Source organism: Phaseolus vulgaris, chromosome 7 (assembly GCF_000499845.2).
Source record: "Phaseolus vulgaris cultivar G19833 chromosome 7, P. vulgaris v2.0, whole genome shotgun sequence".
In the NCBI taxonomy this organism is placed as follows: Eukaryota; Viridiplantae; Streptophyta; class Magnoliopsida; order Fabales; family Fabaceae; genus Phaseolus; species Phaseolus vulgaris.
Window position 1 is genome coordinate 1,820,715 of NC_023753.2, and position 16,530 is coordinate 1,837,244.

The window sequence follows — 16,530 nt, forward strand, 5'->3', positions numbered from 1 at the left end:
CTGAAATAATGATCACTTAATAAAAGTATGTAGGTGCCATTTTCACGAATTGATTTGAAAACAATGGAAAGAAGACGATAGGATATGAGTGGATGAAGTGGCATTTCTACTTCCATGTCAACTTCTAAGACAATTTTTTAATATTTAATTTTAATGTTACTTTTCTATGTAATAATAAAGTGTTTAACGTGACTTGTCTCCATATCAAAAAGAAAATGTTAAACCGTCCAATTCAAAGAATCTTCCTATCTGCATGTGAAGTAATATAACTTCAGAAGACGGTGTCTTTGCCTCATCCTTTGGCACCATTCTATTAATGCATTATCCATCTAAAAATAATAATGATAATAACTATTCAGAGCACCTAAAAAATAATGACTTTTTTAATATATAGTGCTCATAAATAAAGAACATCTATATCAAATAATACAAGAAAGAAAAAACAAATCATTGCTTATATTATAAGGGAGGAGGGTGGAGCCTCATCCCTTATTTTATTTAACCCCTGAATTTTATTAAAATATTCAAAGTTTTCATATTATGATCTTAAAAAAAAAAAAAAATCCCCATTAAGATATCTCTAATGTAGAAGTAATAGTGAAATTCAGATGTGTGTTTTACAAAACATTCCATCGAAACATGTTTAATATATGAAATTTATGATTTTGGATAGTAAAAACAAGAATTGGTTTTTAAATTTTGAAAAATTAAAGTATAGATAAAATAATTTATTAAAATATAGGTCTTATAATGTTTGTATTATGGTAAAAATTGCAACAACAAAAATCTTTCAAAATAACATAATGAAGAGGAGATTTTTTACTTAAAAACTTAAAAAACAGACATTTATATCTAGAAATACAAAACACACATTTATATATGATCACACGAATGCTAATGCTTAGTCATAGTTACATAGAAACTCCTTTAAAAAAAACAATTTCTAAACAAGATGATTAAATTCTAGAATTGTCAAAGAGAATATATGAGATCGGTTGTGAATAAAATTCCTCTGTACATTTAGGATTTACTTAACCCATTTTATTGTCACAAACCCTCTTTATTTATTTTTAATTGCCCTCTTCAATTACATCAAAATATTAGTTTAAATCTAAATGATTATTATAAAAAAAATATTTCAATTAAAAATCAATCAATCCGTTTAATTCACCTAGCCACGGTTGAATTAAACCGAATTACATAGTATTTATTCACTCACTAAAATAAACTGGATTAATCTGACTCTTTTTTAAAAAGACTGCTGTTAAGTCACCTGCATTTACCCAGCAAAGAACGAACACCCATCTGCTTTAGACACTATTTTTTGTTCCAAATACAGAAATGATTTCTTGTGGGTGTTTTTTCGTGATGCAATATAAGCTAGTTTTTTTTTTTTTTTTGGCAAGCTGTTAACTGTTATGCAAAGCAGAAAACCAGACATAACATAGCGTTTTGGGTTGGATTCATGTAAAATTGTAAACTAACCGCCAAAGTATGGAACCAGACAATCTCATTCGTTCACTAAAAAAGCAGTGCCAACTGCACCATTTTTTCATACACTGAACCAATTTGGTACATTAAATGACAATTTAATTGAAAAATATATCTCCGTATTTACAATTCACAAGGAGGGATAGACCAAAGAAACACTGTGTGACCCTTGCTCCCTAAGAAAAAGGACTCGCAAGCTTGCTAATTTGCATATCTTGTGCACCATGCCGTGTAATTAAAATCGGTTTTGCTCTCCATTACTCTAACTCTAGGGGTAAAGGACGTTAAGAAATTATTATAGAAGGTTTTTATTGGAAACTTAAATGTAAATACATTAGTAACAGTAAATGTTACACTTTCCAATAAAACTTTCTACTCTTAATTCCTTGACCATTTTCTTTAGGCAATGGTTAGTAAAAATTGAATTAAAATAAAATTATAATTCCCTTTCAATCTTAGGGAATGTAGCAGTGATGTAACCCCAGTTCAGGAAGAACTTTCAGCACAGCCACCAACGTGAAAAGAAGGGTTGCAAGCTGAATACCTTAGTTAACCATATCTTCCCTCACGGCTTGAGCAGCCTCTGCGTCCAATCTCTTCCAAGTTAACAGCCTCTTCGCTTCCAACTCTCTAGTCTTGGCTTCTTTCTCTGTGTACTGCCTTTCACACTCTTCAAACAATTCGGTATCCATCTCCAGAAACATCTTCCTCACATTGGCAGTTAGCCCAATCACTGCCCGGCTCCAGTGGCCTTTCATGTTATTTTCCAAAGCTTCAAAGATTACTGGCAATATAACATTTCGATTCTGGGCTACTAAACTCATAATGTTCTCATTGTTCCAAAAGTAAAGTGCTCGCTCGGCAACCTGCCATGGATAGAATAATTGTCAGAGAGCAATCAAGAGAGAATAAGAAACATTTCCTTTACTACAACATCAAAGGATGATAATTATCATTTATCAAAAGTTGATATTATTATATTATAACGTTATAATATATAATAAAATCTGACTACCACAATGCATTACCCATTAAACTAGATCCAAATTCAAAATGTCTTGTGACACAATTTTCCATGGCCGAGGTATCTAATCATTTTACATCTACATAGCTTAGATATCATATTTAAATAGCCTCACAGTGAGTGAGAAGGGAGATTTCAAATATCAGCCAAAGTGAAGCAAAAAATAGCAGACAAACTATGCCAGTTTATAGTTGGTTATTTTTTCAAACAGACAAGAAAACGAGGCCATCAATATTGTAGCTCATGTCACATTAGCCAAAAAATTATCTGCGTATGCTCAAGGAATCAATGGAAGGAACTGTTACATCAAAAAGTGTTGAGTAACTTCTAGCTAAAACATTCAATGCATATGAATGTCTGTACATTCAATGCATATGAATGTCTGTAACCTCCTTTTTTGTGTTAAGAAGGTCAGTATATATAAGCTCTTAAGATTAACCTCCATACTTATTTCCGGTATTAAGCCTGGGAGAATAAGAGGTCATGGGACCTAAACCCTCGCATCTCAAGGTGTCATCTCATCTCCCTATATTTGCGACGCATTAGGGGGCTACGTGTTATGGATCCCTAAATAAGCAACTTCTATGGTAGGTGTAGGCAACTCGAACGTTATCCTTCCCCTGAATCCGATTAAACATGAATAAGTGTCCAAAATCAAGTGCCCAATGTCTGCCAAATACCAATACGAGGGAGACATGACGGTATATGAACATTGGAATCTAAAAAAAAAAGAACAAATAGCAACAATGACCAGACCGGACTGTTTTCTTAATCTCCCCATAAATTGATAATGATACGGTCTTTGTCTGTGTCTATGTTTATATGTGATTCTCAGTAACGAGGCCATAAGCTTTTAAGCCATCAAATCGACTATGGGATTGGAACTGAACTGAACATACTAATTTTCGGCATCAAGACTCGAGAGTGCTTATCCCTCTCTTTTCTATGATAATATTCATATTGTTGAGATCTCACACCCCATAAATGATACAATTACAGGTTTCTATTCCTAGGCATGAGGGGATGATGTTATTGGGACACCTATGTCTACGCTCCAAACATCAAATCCCAGAGGTGAATAGGTGTATTAAGATTTCACATCAATTGGAGGCATGACCAATAAGGCTTAGACAACCCTTAGCTTATAAGTAAGCTTTGTAGGACTGTGTAGTTGCAAACATAAATTCTAAGATGCTAGAATTTATTCTAGATCTATTATTAGGTCATGCCTATTTGTCTATGCTCTAGGATGTCTATTCCTAGGCATAACATAAGGTATTTTTATTGGGTCACCTACATTTGTTCAAACTCTAAATGTCCAATCCTAAGTATAATTGGGTGTATTGAGATATTACATTACTGGAGATATATGATCAATGAAGTCAAGGTTTGAGATAAGTTAGGCCCTGCACCCAAAAATTAAGATGCTCGTCTTATAACGCTACCTGTATTTCCAAACTCCAAATGCTTATACCTAGGCATGAGGGATTTGTCCATATTAACTGGAGACATGACCAATGTAGTCATCATAAAGCTTGGGCAATACTTATAGCCAAATTTATGAAGCTGAAATATGCATTAATTCCCAATTCTAAGGCGTACTATTTCTCTAGCCTCCAGCCACCCCCCCAATCGCTTTTCTCACTATAAATGTATGACTATTTTACTTCCCCCCAAATTTTCCTCCAAATTAAATAATGCAAACCCAAATGGCAGCAATCACCAACTAATATACCTTCCAAGAAGTAACTTATTTTATCCTTTTCCTATGCAAGGATTGTTAAAGTAGAGAAAGAAAATGCATGATAAGTTCCCAACCAAAGTTTCGGAAGGAAAGGGCAGTAGGCAATGATAATTATCCGAACATCCAAGTAACCATATAAAACCCCAGTCTAGTATATATATGTTGTCCAGTGAAAGAAGAAAAGACGAATATCTCCCGAAGAGTTTATCGGTTTAGAGTACAAGTAATGATAACAAAAGCAAACAAAAGCAAACATTTATCTGAAGCAAAGAACATCGTATCCATAAATACAGGGCATAAGCTATGAACCATCCCCACAGAATGCTACACCTTACATATGCAAACTTAAGCATAATTAATTAAAAAAAGGCAGACCTGAAAATGAGGGCTGTTAAGGCAGCGTCCAATCTGCCTGAAAAGGGAGGCAAGGCACCGTAGAGAGTCAGTACACTGAGTTGCCTCAAGAACCACTTCTAGTTCTCCAAGAAAAAGAACTTCCTTTTGGCAATTCGAGACTGGCCAGTACTTCAACATCCCCTTGATCACAGGATCAGCCAGCCGGTTGTCTTTCTGAACAAACTGAACCACGCAATAAGACAATTGTTCGTGATAAGAGGAAATAGCTTTGGGCTTGTGAAGTGGAATAAGAGTCCGAATTAGAAACAGTTTATGTTCCTCTTTCATTGGTAACGCAAACCCATTGATAATACTAGCCAGGATCTCCAGCAACTCGAAAATACCATTGTGCCTCTGAGTTTCAAATATAAAGCGGTAGAAGACGTTGTTGATGGCATTCCTAATGAATGGCCTGTGCACCATGTACTTGCCGTAAATGCGGTGAAGAATAGTCTTCAAATACTCGCGCTCGCGCATGTCCTCGGAATCAAACAAGTCAATGAGTTTCATCACAAAGACATGGTCAATGTAGCGCTTCGAAGTCCTTATATCAGTCTCCGGTGAGACAACGTAACGCAAGAGGATATCATACACGAGCTGCAAGTGCGGCCACGACGGGTCCAAATGTCTGTCATCTTCATCGGGTTCCAAGTATTCTGTGCCGCGAGGGGACGCGGGGAAACAACGGAAGATGTTAACGGAAACCATGTTAATCAAGTCTTCTTGATTTTCGCTGAATCCGAAGGACCCGGATTGGATGATTTCAATGAGCTCCTCGAGTGCCTGGCGCTTTGTTTCCCTCTCGTTAACGGAGTCGACAGTGTCTGAGAAATCGCACAGGAAGCAACATCCTTGTATTTTCCGGAGGATCAGCGCCCGGCGCTCCGATTCCTCGGCGTCTCGCAGTGGCGGAAGTGGCTCGATTACGGTGGGATCGGAAGGCGGAACCAAAAACGGAGGGTTTTCGGAGTCAGAGTTGGCGGCGGCGGAGGGGGTGGTGCGAGAGGCGTGTTTGACGACTACTTCATAAAATTGAAGTCCGCTTTCGGGGAATTCCAATTTGGAGCATTTCTTGTGAGCGAGCTTTATGATCTTGTTGAACATTTTTGGGGAATGAATGTTGGAACGATGGAAAAAGGGGAAGAAATTGGGAACGAAAACGGAAGCGGAAATTGGAATTGGCGAACCAGAAGCCCTAATGAAGCGACTTCTGGGTTGGATTGGGGGGGGAAACGGCGAATAACCGCAATGAAGCGGAAAACGACTCCGTCCAAAGCGTTCTTCACTCACATCAATCAATATAATGCCCAAAAGGTGCAAAATTGTAAAGCGCAAAGGAGGCGCCAAATTTCGACGTTAGCCACGTGGAGGTTATAGATTATGCCAATATGCCCAAAATTAACAGACCAAAACATTAGTTAAGAGCTTCAAAATTCTTTATTAATAAGAGAAACCAATATTCCTATTTTATATTACTAACGGTAACATAGATACGAGACTGCATATGTATCTCTGTATTTTTTTTTATTATTATTATATTCATAATTTTTTATAAAAAATAAAATAATAGAAGGAGATAATAACTAAATTAAATGATAAAAATAAATAAAAATTATACTCTTTAAGTGAAGATATGAAAAAAACAACTGTTTCACATTTAATAAACTATTATTTAGTTCATTGATAACCTACTCTATATTTAAAATTTAAAACTACTTTTTACAAAATATCAATATATTAGTATTAAAAATAAAATAAAAAAGTAGTTTTTAATTAATTATAAAAATAATTAGTTATTTAGTAAAGACTTAAAAAATAAAAAATGACTGAGATATTTAAAATAAAATATTAATAAGAATAAACTAAGAAAAAAATTATATAAAAATAATATTAATAAAGATAAAATAAGAAGAAATTTGTATAAAAAACAGTAGTTATAATTGAGAATTCCTATTATAGGTATAGAAGATAATGCTAAATAAATTATTTAGTATTCTTTAGATTCACTAGGTCTATTTTTTTTTAAAGTATAATTGAAGTTCACCAAACCACTAAAAAATAATGTGCCACTGATTATTTAAAGTATATTAAGTTTGATTTATTTATTGTTTATGGTATTTTTAGAAGTTTCGGACCTTCATGCTCTGATATTATTATGGATACATATATAATTATAATTTTATTTATTTATTTTTGTATTTATTATAAGAAGATATCAACAAAAATTGTGATCCTTTCTCGAGAGTTAATTTTCTTGATTCCTCCTCCCCTTAATTTTGTTTTTCTTCCTTCGGAGAAAACATGCATTTAAACACTCAATATGATTAATATACCCATTATCTTGGAAGAAAAAATATTGAAATTTTGATTGAATAACAAAATATAAAATGAAAGAATCATTACACCCAGCACTAGTTCTTTCTCATCTATTATCCTTGTCAAGAAAAAGGATGGCATTTGGAGTGGTTCTCAACCAAAATCACCATCCTATAGCATTTTTCTCCAAAAAGAAAAAATACAGAATGCAGAATCAAGTTGTATATACCAGAGAATTTTATGCAATCTCAAAAGTTATTGCTAAATTTAGATACTACGTAACTGGACACAAGTTTATCATCCAAAGTGACCAATTGAATTTGAAAATCTTGGTTGATCAGGTTATTCAGACACTAGAACAACAAATTGGCTTCACAAATTGCCAAGATATGATTTATCATTTGAATATAAACTTGGCAAAGAGAACATAGTTGCAGACATTGTTTTAACGCCCATAGGTTGCTACTACCTAACCCCCTTCAACTAAAATTCAACCTATTTTCCATTGTTTTATGTTAAAACTTTGCAAGAGAGATCATACTCAACCTTGTATTTCCTTTCCCATGTGTAAGGGGGATAGAACAGTTATTCAACCTGTTGACGCGGTGCAATTCAAAATTATGCGTAAGGGAGTTAAAGATGTGTAACAACATCTGATACAGTAGAAAGGTCGAGACTTCAACCTCGAGGACAATGTGAATTTTAATGGGAATTGATCCTTAGCCTATTTCACTCCCTTAATTTTGAATTTCAGAGACACCATCAATTTTAGTGTTCCAGCCTGGAATTAACACTGTCTACACCTCATGTGATTATACGACTATTTCCAACATTAGTAGAGTATATCCTCAGCATAACCATCAACAAAATAGGGGGGTTGGGGGAACACTGCAATCTATATAGACTCGGAAAGGAAGGCATTGTAATCCAACAATGCATTCAAATTCTAGTAAACATTTCTCTAACATAATCATGCATGAAACTGAAGAAGGGAATATTCATTCATCAAATCTGTTTAGTCTAAGGAGGAAATCACGTTTTAGAAAAGATTTATACGGATTTACAGACGAAACAAAGGTTTGCCATTAGCTACATTTCCAAATGCCCGAACTCGATTTCCTGCTCCGACCCATCACGTTTTAGAAAGAAAGCAATTACCATCCACCTTTGTCAACCCCGTCATTTTTCTTGCCCCATGAACCTGCTGCACCTACATATGATAATCATATAGTCAAGTCTATTGAATTAAGTTGAAAATAAATATCGTACTTGCAAATTTATATTGGTAAGACGTCAGCTCAATTCTGCTGTAATTTCTAGTTTAACTTCTAATTAATAATGATTCGTAACTGAATTAGAATCATTAATTTACATTGTAACTTTTATTTTTCTTTCAAGCACTACCTCGGGTTTTTCTTTCTTTCTGAATAAACAAGAAGGGGAGAATAATTGGGTGAAGTTATATTTGGTTTTCATTATTTCTTCCTTACCTTCTGCTGATTCTTTCCAACTAGAAGATTGACTATTCTCTGCAGCACTACTAGACTTAAAAACTCCGTCACCAGTTTGATTGTCCCAGCCCCTAGAAGTAGTGTTTGAACTAGATCCCTTGTTCCATCCACCGTCATTAGCTCCACTTGCTGAGCTCCAGCTCTGCTTATTTCCACCTTGGTTCCAGCTAGGACGCTCCTTATCTGCATCATTCCCTTGGCTCCAGCTCTGCCTGTCCTTGTCCCCAGTATCATGGTTCCAAGCCTGAGATCTATTATTATTAGCCTCATCACTTGCTGAACTCCATCTCTGTTTACTTCCACCACCCTGGTTCCAGCTAGGATACTCCTGATCCGCATTTCCCTGGCTCCAGCTCTTTCTTTTTTTGTCACCAGTATCCTGATTCCAAGCCTGGGATCCATTACTATTACTCCATCCTTCAACATTATCAGGCCCCTTCTTCCAGTCAGAGGACCCATCCTCACCAGAATCCCTCCTGTTGTTCCAACTACCAGATTGATCACTCCTTCCTCGACCACGGCCTCCACCTGATCCCCACCTACCACCAAAACCTTCCCTGTCTGATCTACCTCTACCACCAAAGCCCCCCCGGTCTCCCCGGCCACCAAAGCCCCCACCCCCACGGTCTCCCCGGCCTCCAAAGCCCCCACCCCCACGGTCTCCCCGGCCTCCAAAGCCCCTACCCCCACGGTCTCCCCGGCCACCAAAGCCCCCACCCCCACGGTCTCCTCTACCCCGAAAACCTCTACCTCTAAAGCCACCTCTGTCTGATCCACCTCTACCCTGGTAACCACCTCTCCAGTTCCCACCACCAACTCCACCAGAATTTTCATTTGAACCTTCATTTTCACCATTGAACTGATTATCGCTTGAGCCTGCACTCCAGCTGCTATTGCTTTTCCAACTGTTGTTTTGATTGGCATCACCTGATCCAGAATTCCAATTACCTTTCTTGCCCCAGCTAGGATTGTTATTTCCAGGATCAGGATGCCCAGAACTCCAGTCAGAATTCTTGCTTTCATTCCCAGCACTTGGAAAGGATTTATTAGTGTTCCAGTTGTCATTATTTCCCCTGTTTGGATTTTCATTGAAATTATCAGATCCAGAATTCCAATTGCTATTTTTCGAATCAGAAGCCAGGTTTCCACTGCTACCAGAATTCCAATTGTGTTTCATGTCCAACTTGGAATCTTGATTTCCAGGCTCAGTATGCCCAGAACTCCAGTGAGAATTCCCACTGGTAGATTTATTTTCGTTTGATTCAGAGTTCCAATTGTTTTTCTGACCCCAACCATTCCCTTGATTTCCACCAGTACCACCAGATACAGGACCGTCTAAAGTATTTCCTGCATTCCAACCACCTTGATCTTTACCTTCTTCATCTTTATCATGTGACGAAGATATTGAAGCATTCCAATTGCTTCCTGTTCGCCTACCAGATGGCTCGCTCCCTTCCTTATTTGGTTTATTGCTCCATCCAGCATCCTTACTAGTATTGATATCTGAAGAACCAGAAGGATTTCCAACTTTGACTCCACTTGTTCCAGACTTCCACCCACTCCAACTAGAATTGAGGTTTCCTTCATCTGATCCACTTTTAAAACCATTGCCATCACCCCATCCATTGGATGAAGTTTCATTATTTGACTTTTGGACATTGTTCCAACCAGAAGATTCTTTTTCAGAAACCTTGGTTGTATTCCAACTGCTATTCTGATTGTCATCACCCACACTTCCAGTTTTAGGTTCTGCCTGACCCCATCCAGTAGATGAAGTTTCATTATTTGACTTTTGGACATTGTTCCAACCAGAAGATTCTTTTCCAGAAACCTTGGTTGTATTCCAACTGCTATTTTGATTGTCATCACCCACACTTCCAGTTTTAGGTTCTGCCTGACCCCAGCTGCCTCCAACATTTCCCCAGCAGCCACCAGACTGTTCTGGATCAGAAGCAACTCCAGTCTTCTCCACTGCAGCAACCCATGTGGAGTTCTGGTTTGGATTACTTTTAGTTTCCCAAGCAGAATCTTCTGCACCTACACATTACAACAGCAATGAGGCAAATGATAAACGAAGTAGTTAAACTAGAAGTGAAAACATACCAAACATTTCCGTACTACAACTTTTACCTTTGGAACTGAAAGGATTTAAGGAAGACTCTGGCTTCTGTAAAATCAATTGGATATAAATGAGTACATGCAAGTATTATACCAAGAGTGGTTAGATTATCCACAGGCATGAGAGGATTATAGGAGAGATCGAAATGGGGAAAAAACACGCATAAAGTGTGTTATGCAACACATACCAATAAGCTTGGAGTAGAATGATTAGACCATGCGTCCCTGAAAAATGTTATCACAAGACAAAACAGTAACTAACCCAGTTGAGAATAAAACTAATCATGAATAAGAAAACTGGATAAACAATACAAAATGACATCATGGAGACTTGGTACTTTGCAGTGCCTATGTTTGACATCTAGTAATATGTGATGTTCCATGGAGTATGTGTTTGGTTCTCACCCCTTGATATATACCTTTCGAGTGTGGGTTCCCCTAGTTCTTGGCTGTTTATTAACTGGTATCAAACTAATTGCCAATGCCTTGTAAAGAACTATCAATAGAGGGTTTTGACCATTAGAGAATTCGGACTAACGAGGGAGTTGAGAGGAGTGTTACTAAACAAGTTGTTGTGGAGTGATGCTTGTCAAACCATCACCTCTGAAGAGTGGTAATATGATATAGACTTGGGTAGTAAAGTACTAAGGTAGTATGAGGTGCCTAAGTCTTAAATCAAGTAGTATGAGACGTGCAGCTAAAAACTGACGTGTTTGGTTATCGGCCTTTAATTTTGAGGGTGGGTTCCCTAAATATTTGAGTGTTTATCATATAAATAAAGTAACACACTCTAATCCCTAAATATATCAATTACATACGCATTTTGAAATAGCAACATTCCATATCATTTAGAAAATAGAATGTTGACATATAAAGCTGGAACAACAACCACATCTAGATAAATCGGCTATGCTTTTGGGTTTTAATACTTAAAACAGTTATACTTGCATAAAAGTCAATTCACCATTATTCATAATTATTTGGCATAGATATGCCTTTGTTCCATCCTTGTCTGCATCAATTTTCCGTAGCCATGAGTTAACCCATCCCAATTTCCACAGATTTCTACATTACTGAGCAATATCTGGACATTACTAGAATACCACTATTGATGACTAAATTCATCATGCAAAATTAGCAAGGATATATATTAGGCGAACATAATATTGCCTATAAGCAGATGACTAATATCACTATGAAATATACCTTTCAGATGATGCCCCAGCAGCATTCCATCCACCACCGCCAGTGGAAGTTCCCGCTCCATTCAGCCAACCTTTCCAAGCGTCAAGATTAATGTCTCAATAGAACATCAAGGCCAAACAGAGAACAGGGAAGATATCTATACGCATGCTAATTGATGCTATAATCCATTTAATTGGGATTTTATTTATCTCTTTAAAGGATTAAAAAGTAGAGAATAAGGTATTCTGACCTCCAGAGCTTCCTTCACTACCCAGCAGATCAAATGGCTTAGAAGAACTTGAATCTGGATCACCACTGATATAAAAAAACAGTGAGAAACTAAGGACAATATTCACGCACAATCGTAGCAAATCATAAGTAATTGTGGCATACAAAAGTTAATGTAAATGTCAGAAATACCTTGATGAAATGGCAGTACTCCTTCCCTGAACCTCAGAAAGATGCTCACATTTAACTGTGAAAAGTATTTTTTGTACAAATTGCTCTAAATAATTATATAACATATCAAAAAGAAAATTACACAAGAAAGAGTTCACCGTCATAAACAAACCTGTAAGAACCTTCTGCTGTGAATCAAGTTTCACAGTTACATCAGTGCGACGCAAGGCAATGACACGGCAAAGGTATCCCTTCAAAGGACCTATCCTAATTCTCAAGGTCTGACCAATATTAAACATGTTATTGTTGTCCCCACGGTTAACTGCATGCACAATTATTGAATTGAGAAAATTAATAAATGCATATATCCACAGCTAAAATAGTTTTTAAGGAGTCATGTATCTTTACATTCACGATTATTTTCTCTTGCTTGCCATGGTTTTTTGGGTGACAATGGAGATCTTGGTGATGATGGTTGGTCTTCAAAGAATAAAGGACCCGGTTCACTTTCCTGAGTGTGAAGCAGCATTCAAAACATAGAAACTCAGATGAAACCATTGAACAGTTTGTAACATAGCAGGATACTGGACATATTTCAAACCTTTCCACTGAAATCACCAACATCAAGCTTGACCTTCTCACACATACTAGATTTACATGTGACATAACCTCCATTTTCTTCCTCATTTCCATCATGTAAAAAGACAATTCCTCTATAAATGTGCTTAACAATGCCTTGTTTACCCTACAAAAAAGAATAGTTTTAAAAGTATGATATGAGGATGAAAAACCCAGATATATCACAATTAGAAATCTTCACATTCAGAAATATGAATCACACCTTTGATAGACCGTCAAGAACCCTGACAGTATCACTAACCAATATAGTCTTACTGTGCTGATCAAGGGCAGTGAGTTTCAAATCAAATAGCCCACTCTTTATTTCATTTCGTTCAATACTTACAGCAACAGGTCCATCTGAACTCTCTTTTAGAATCTATACAAGACAGGCAAATTAGAAAAGTACTTGTAAAAAATAACAGGCTCTCAATCAAAAAGCTTAGAACAAATGACATTGCATAAGCTGAATGCTATACCTTGTAAATATCATCTTTATCCATGCCTACTATTACACCAAAGTCCTTCTTCCTGAAAAATGGAAAAGAGGTTCTTCAAGAAGACATGTTAAAAAATGTGCAGGCATGCGAATGTGTGTGTATCTGCATGCATCATTTAAGTGCATTTTGTGTGTGTGACAAAGAGAAATAGTTCTCCCAATACCATGAATGTACTGCAATGGGAAATATTGGTCAAGAATGAGGACACATGAGCAAGTATGTAGTACATGTGGGTGCATCTGCATGTCTTGTGTACAAACATGTTTGTATGAAAGTGTGGATTGGGCAAGTGCATGCAAGTACGATAAAAAAGTAATTCATATGTGTGAATGTTAGCAAGGTAAAACAAGGACTTACCCGAAACATACTAAATCATAAAGCTCAAAATCATTTCCCACACCCGAACCAGATGAACTTTCTCCTTTCCCACCTCCCTTGCTGGGTCTTATTACACGTTTTTTCTTCTTATCACCGTAAAGTTGAGCAAGCCACTCTAAATCATTGGATTCATTGTTTTCAGAAGACCCAAATTTTAACAGCTCCTCTTCTGTCGGCACAACACCCCATAAACTTAATGAATCCGGAGAAACTTTCTTGTATACATATCCATCCTTGAGCATCAAGCCATCAAGAACCTCAAAAACCTTGCCCGTTTCACGGTCACGCTTGAACTGCATGAGTGGTCGGAACTCCCTGCAAAGTTATTGAAAAATAATCACATCATAAAAACTATCCAGTAAAAAAATTAACAAGATATAGGAATATGTATTATTTACTCGAGTTCACTCGAGCTGATTAATCTAGGGGCTGGTACAGCAAGTTTTTGGCGACTATATCCTCCACCCTGTAACATGAGAGAAGAAATGTATCAACAATCTGCTCACTCCGTAGCTTTATTTGGGTTGCAAGTAAAATAAAGGAGAAATAAATAGGAAAGATAGAAATAAATAAAATAGAAAAAGGTTTTGTTTGAACAGACAGAAATAAGAAGGTAAAATGTAAAAAAAAAAATCTTGTTTCAATGAGTGGAAGTGTATGTTAAAGATAAATAAATATGTCTAATTAAAAATTAAGTTTAACTTAAAAATAATATTTTAACAGCATCTCTCGTGACACAATAAATACATTACCAGCAGATATCATATCATATATATAGCAACTAAAAAAAACAAGCATAATCAAAGTTAATTAATGAATTGCCTGGAAAAAAAAAAAGGTAGCTTATCAAGTGGACACATGTCTCCTTACAAATTTGGCAGCCAAAGCTTGCAGATCAATTCTCGGAATAAGCTTAACTGTAACTTTTTTCCGGGAATTATTTACAGCCACCACCTGAAAAAGCGTAATAGATAAGAGGAATAAGCATTTCACAAGTTGGATAACAAAATAAAACAAAAAACATTCCTTGTGCTCATGTAGTACCTGCGCTAAATCCCCTTTGTAATTACCACCTTTTATTCGAGCCCACATACCCTCAGAAATTTCAGGGGTTCTATTTCTAACAGAAAACAGATGATAGACCTCACTATTTGGTACAAGTGCTACTCGAGTAACATAGATTCCGGGAATCCCTTGACAAGCCTGAAACCATGCATTAATAACAAATGTGAATAGATTTGGCGGGTGGTAGAAATGTTTCACTTGAAAATGCTTTCAACATGGCCCTAGAAAACGGTCGTAGACAACAATTTCAATCACATGATCAAGGTTTTTATATAGGCCACCAAAATTTCGGCCACATTTGCCAGCTGACACCGCAATTTAAAACCAATCAAATTAAACCGAACAAAAATACCCAGTACTGAGGTTACCTCATTTATATCATACTGTCTTTCAGCCTCAATATATACACAACCTTTCATATGATCTACGGCAAATGCAGATTGTATCTTCAAGACAGTACCCAATGAAAATAAGTCAGCAAACTTTTGCATCAGACACAACGCTGAAAGCCTCTCCCGGCCAACCTGCAGCAAAAAGGGAAAAACATGGCAAAGCATAAACTGAGAAATTTAAAAGCAACACTGGGAAATAGTTAGCAAAGTCATAGAATCGTGTTCCAGGTATCATACAGTGCATTTGACTTTCCAGATGTTTGGCATCAGTTCCAAGACAGCATCATGAATAGAATTTGGGTTGTTCCCTTTGTCATCAAACTCATCAGCATATTTGATAAACCTAGATGGATTTGCGTAGCGCTCCTCAAATATTCTATCAAACTCTTCTTCATCCACCAATTCCTCTTTAGGAATACGCGGGAAACTACTCTGGCCCTTAGCAGGCTCGCTCATTCTTCTCGGAGAGGCATTAAAATCCTCATCAGAAAAATCTGTTACAAAAAATTAGAAGGTGTACGGTACCACGAGAAATTCTAAAATTCTAACTACAAACGATGACACCAAAACCATAAAACGAGGCAGGACACAAGCATTTCTCATGAATGAAGCCACTAAAAGCAGTATCGACACGTCTAGAACAAATAAACACATGAAATTAAACTAAACACAGAAATGAGGCCGAAACCCTAACAATTTTCGTGAGAGAGGAACAAACGATGAAAGGTAAGAGCATGAGAGAGAGAAAAGGGCATTCGATTATGTACCGTCCCCGAAATCACTGTCGTCGCTGAAATCGCTCTCCTCGCTGTCATCAACCTCAGCGGCGTCTTCGAAAAACTCAATGCCTCTAGTCTTGAGGCGGCCACCGGTCTTGTCATCTTGGAAGCCGCCCTTGCGCTTGCCGGCCGAAGCTTTTCCGGCGACCTCCTTGCCTTTTCCTTTGCCCTTGTTCGTCATTTCTACCGAAAATGCTGAGACTAATGCAAACTTTGCATGCTGGGATAAATAGAGAGAGAGAGAGAGAGAGAGGAAGAAGAAGTGAGCAAGTAAAGTGTGCTGTGATCACGTGAGAGTGGGAAATGATTTTATATCTATATTTTTATTTTATAAATATAAATTAAATTATAACATAAATATGAAGGTACATATTACATATCATTAAAAAAAATACCGTAAAGAAAATAATATAAAAATTATTAATATAATAACAATATTTTATAAATAATATACCTGTATTTCTTTGGCCCGTAACACTAGTTTAAAGGATTCATGATTTTATTATTGGAAGAGTCAGAAAACTGTGATGAACTGTGAGATTAGTAAATGCACCTGGTGCAGTTTTCTCTCCTCAAAGAAGGAAACCACCTTCCAAAATTAGGATTTTTTTGCT

At 36.7% G+C, this 16,530-nt stretch overlaps 2 protein-coding genes across 5 annotated transcripts; both read right to left on the reverse strand.

Annotated features, from left to right (window-relative positions):
- Positions 1-1,493: 1,493 nt before the first annotated feature.
- On the reverse strand, positions 1,494-6,028 carry LOC137828531 (serine/threonine protein phosphatase 2A 57 kDa regulatory subunit B' beta isoform-like). Its single transcript, XM_068635149.1, has 2 exons — positions 4,635-6,028; positions 1,494-2,357 (listed from the first exon to the last, which is right to left on the reverse strand). The coding sequence occupies exons 1-2, from the start codon at positions 5,757-5,759 to the stop codon at positions 2,037-2,039; spliced, it is 1,446 nt and encodes a 481-aa protein (XP_068491250.1). The 5' UTR covers positions 5,760-6,028; the 3' UTR covers positions 1,494-2,036.
- Positions 6,029-7,948: 1,920 nt separating this feature from the next.
- LOC137828528 (protein RNA-directed DNA methylation 3) lies at positions 7,949-16,198 on the reverse strand. Of its 4 annotated transcripts, none has more exons than XM_068635147.1 (20): positions 15,905-16,198; positions 15,375-15,631; positions 15,114-15,269; positions 14,725-14,883; positions 14,551-14,634; positions 14,079-14,146; positions 13,660-13,995; positions 13,282-13,333; positions 13,026-13,181; positions 12,786-12,929; positions 12,593-12,695; positions 12,357-12,506; positions 12,206-12,260; positions 12,036-12,100; positions 11,807-11,876; positions 10,789-10,825; positions 10,613-10,649; positions 9,167-10,513; positions 8,462-9,034; positions 7,949-8,181 (listed from the first exon to the last, which is right to left on the reverse strand). In XM_068635147.1, exons 1-20 carry the CDS (start codon positions 16,095-16,097, stop codon positions 8,126-8,128), a joined length of 4,098 nt encoding a protein of 1,365 aa, XP_068491248.1. In that variant the 5' UTR covers positions 16,098-16,198; the 3' UTR covers positions 7,949-8,125. The 4 variants fall into 4 exon arrangements, with proteins under 4 accessions (XP_068491248.1, XP_068491246.1, XP_068491245.1 ...); XM_068635145.1 differs by having other exon boundaries at positions 9,167-10,519; XM_068635144.1 differs by having other exon boundaries at positions 9,134-10,519.
- Between the last annotated feature and the right edge of the window lie 332 nt (positions 16,199-16,530).

What these genes read in the sequence shown, in the direction of transcription:
- LOC137828531 (XM_068635149.1), bottom strand. Translation starts at nt 5,759, where the DNA reads ATGTTCAACAAGATCATAAAGCTCGCTCACAAGAAATGCTCCAAATTG. An exon ending in TTAACAGCCCTCATTTTCAG is followed by an intron (nt 2,358 to 4,634) that starts GTCTGCCTTTTT and finishes TATCCATGGCAG; the next exon opens with GTTGCCGAGCGAGCACTTTA.
- LOC137828528 (XM_068635144.1), bottom strand. Translation starts at nt 16,097, where the DNA reads ATGACGAACAAGGGCAAAGGAAAAGGCAAGGAGGTCGCCGGAAAAGCT. An exon ending in TTGGTGATTTCAGTGGAAAG is followed by an intron (nt 12,696 to 12,785) that starts GTTTGAAATATG and finishes CTTCACACTCAG; the next exon opens with GAAAGTGAACCGGGTCCTTT. An exon ending in GCTGGGGCATCATCTGAAAG is followed by an intron (nt 10,826 to 11,806) that starts GTATATTTCATA and finishes AACATTTTTCAG; the next exon opens with GGACGCATGGTCTAATCATT.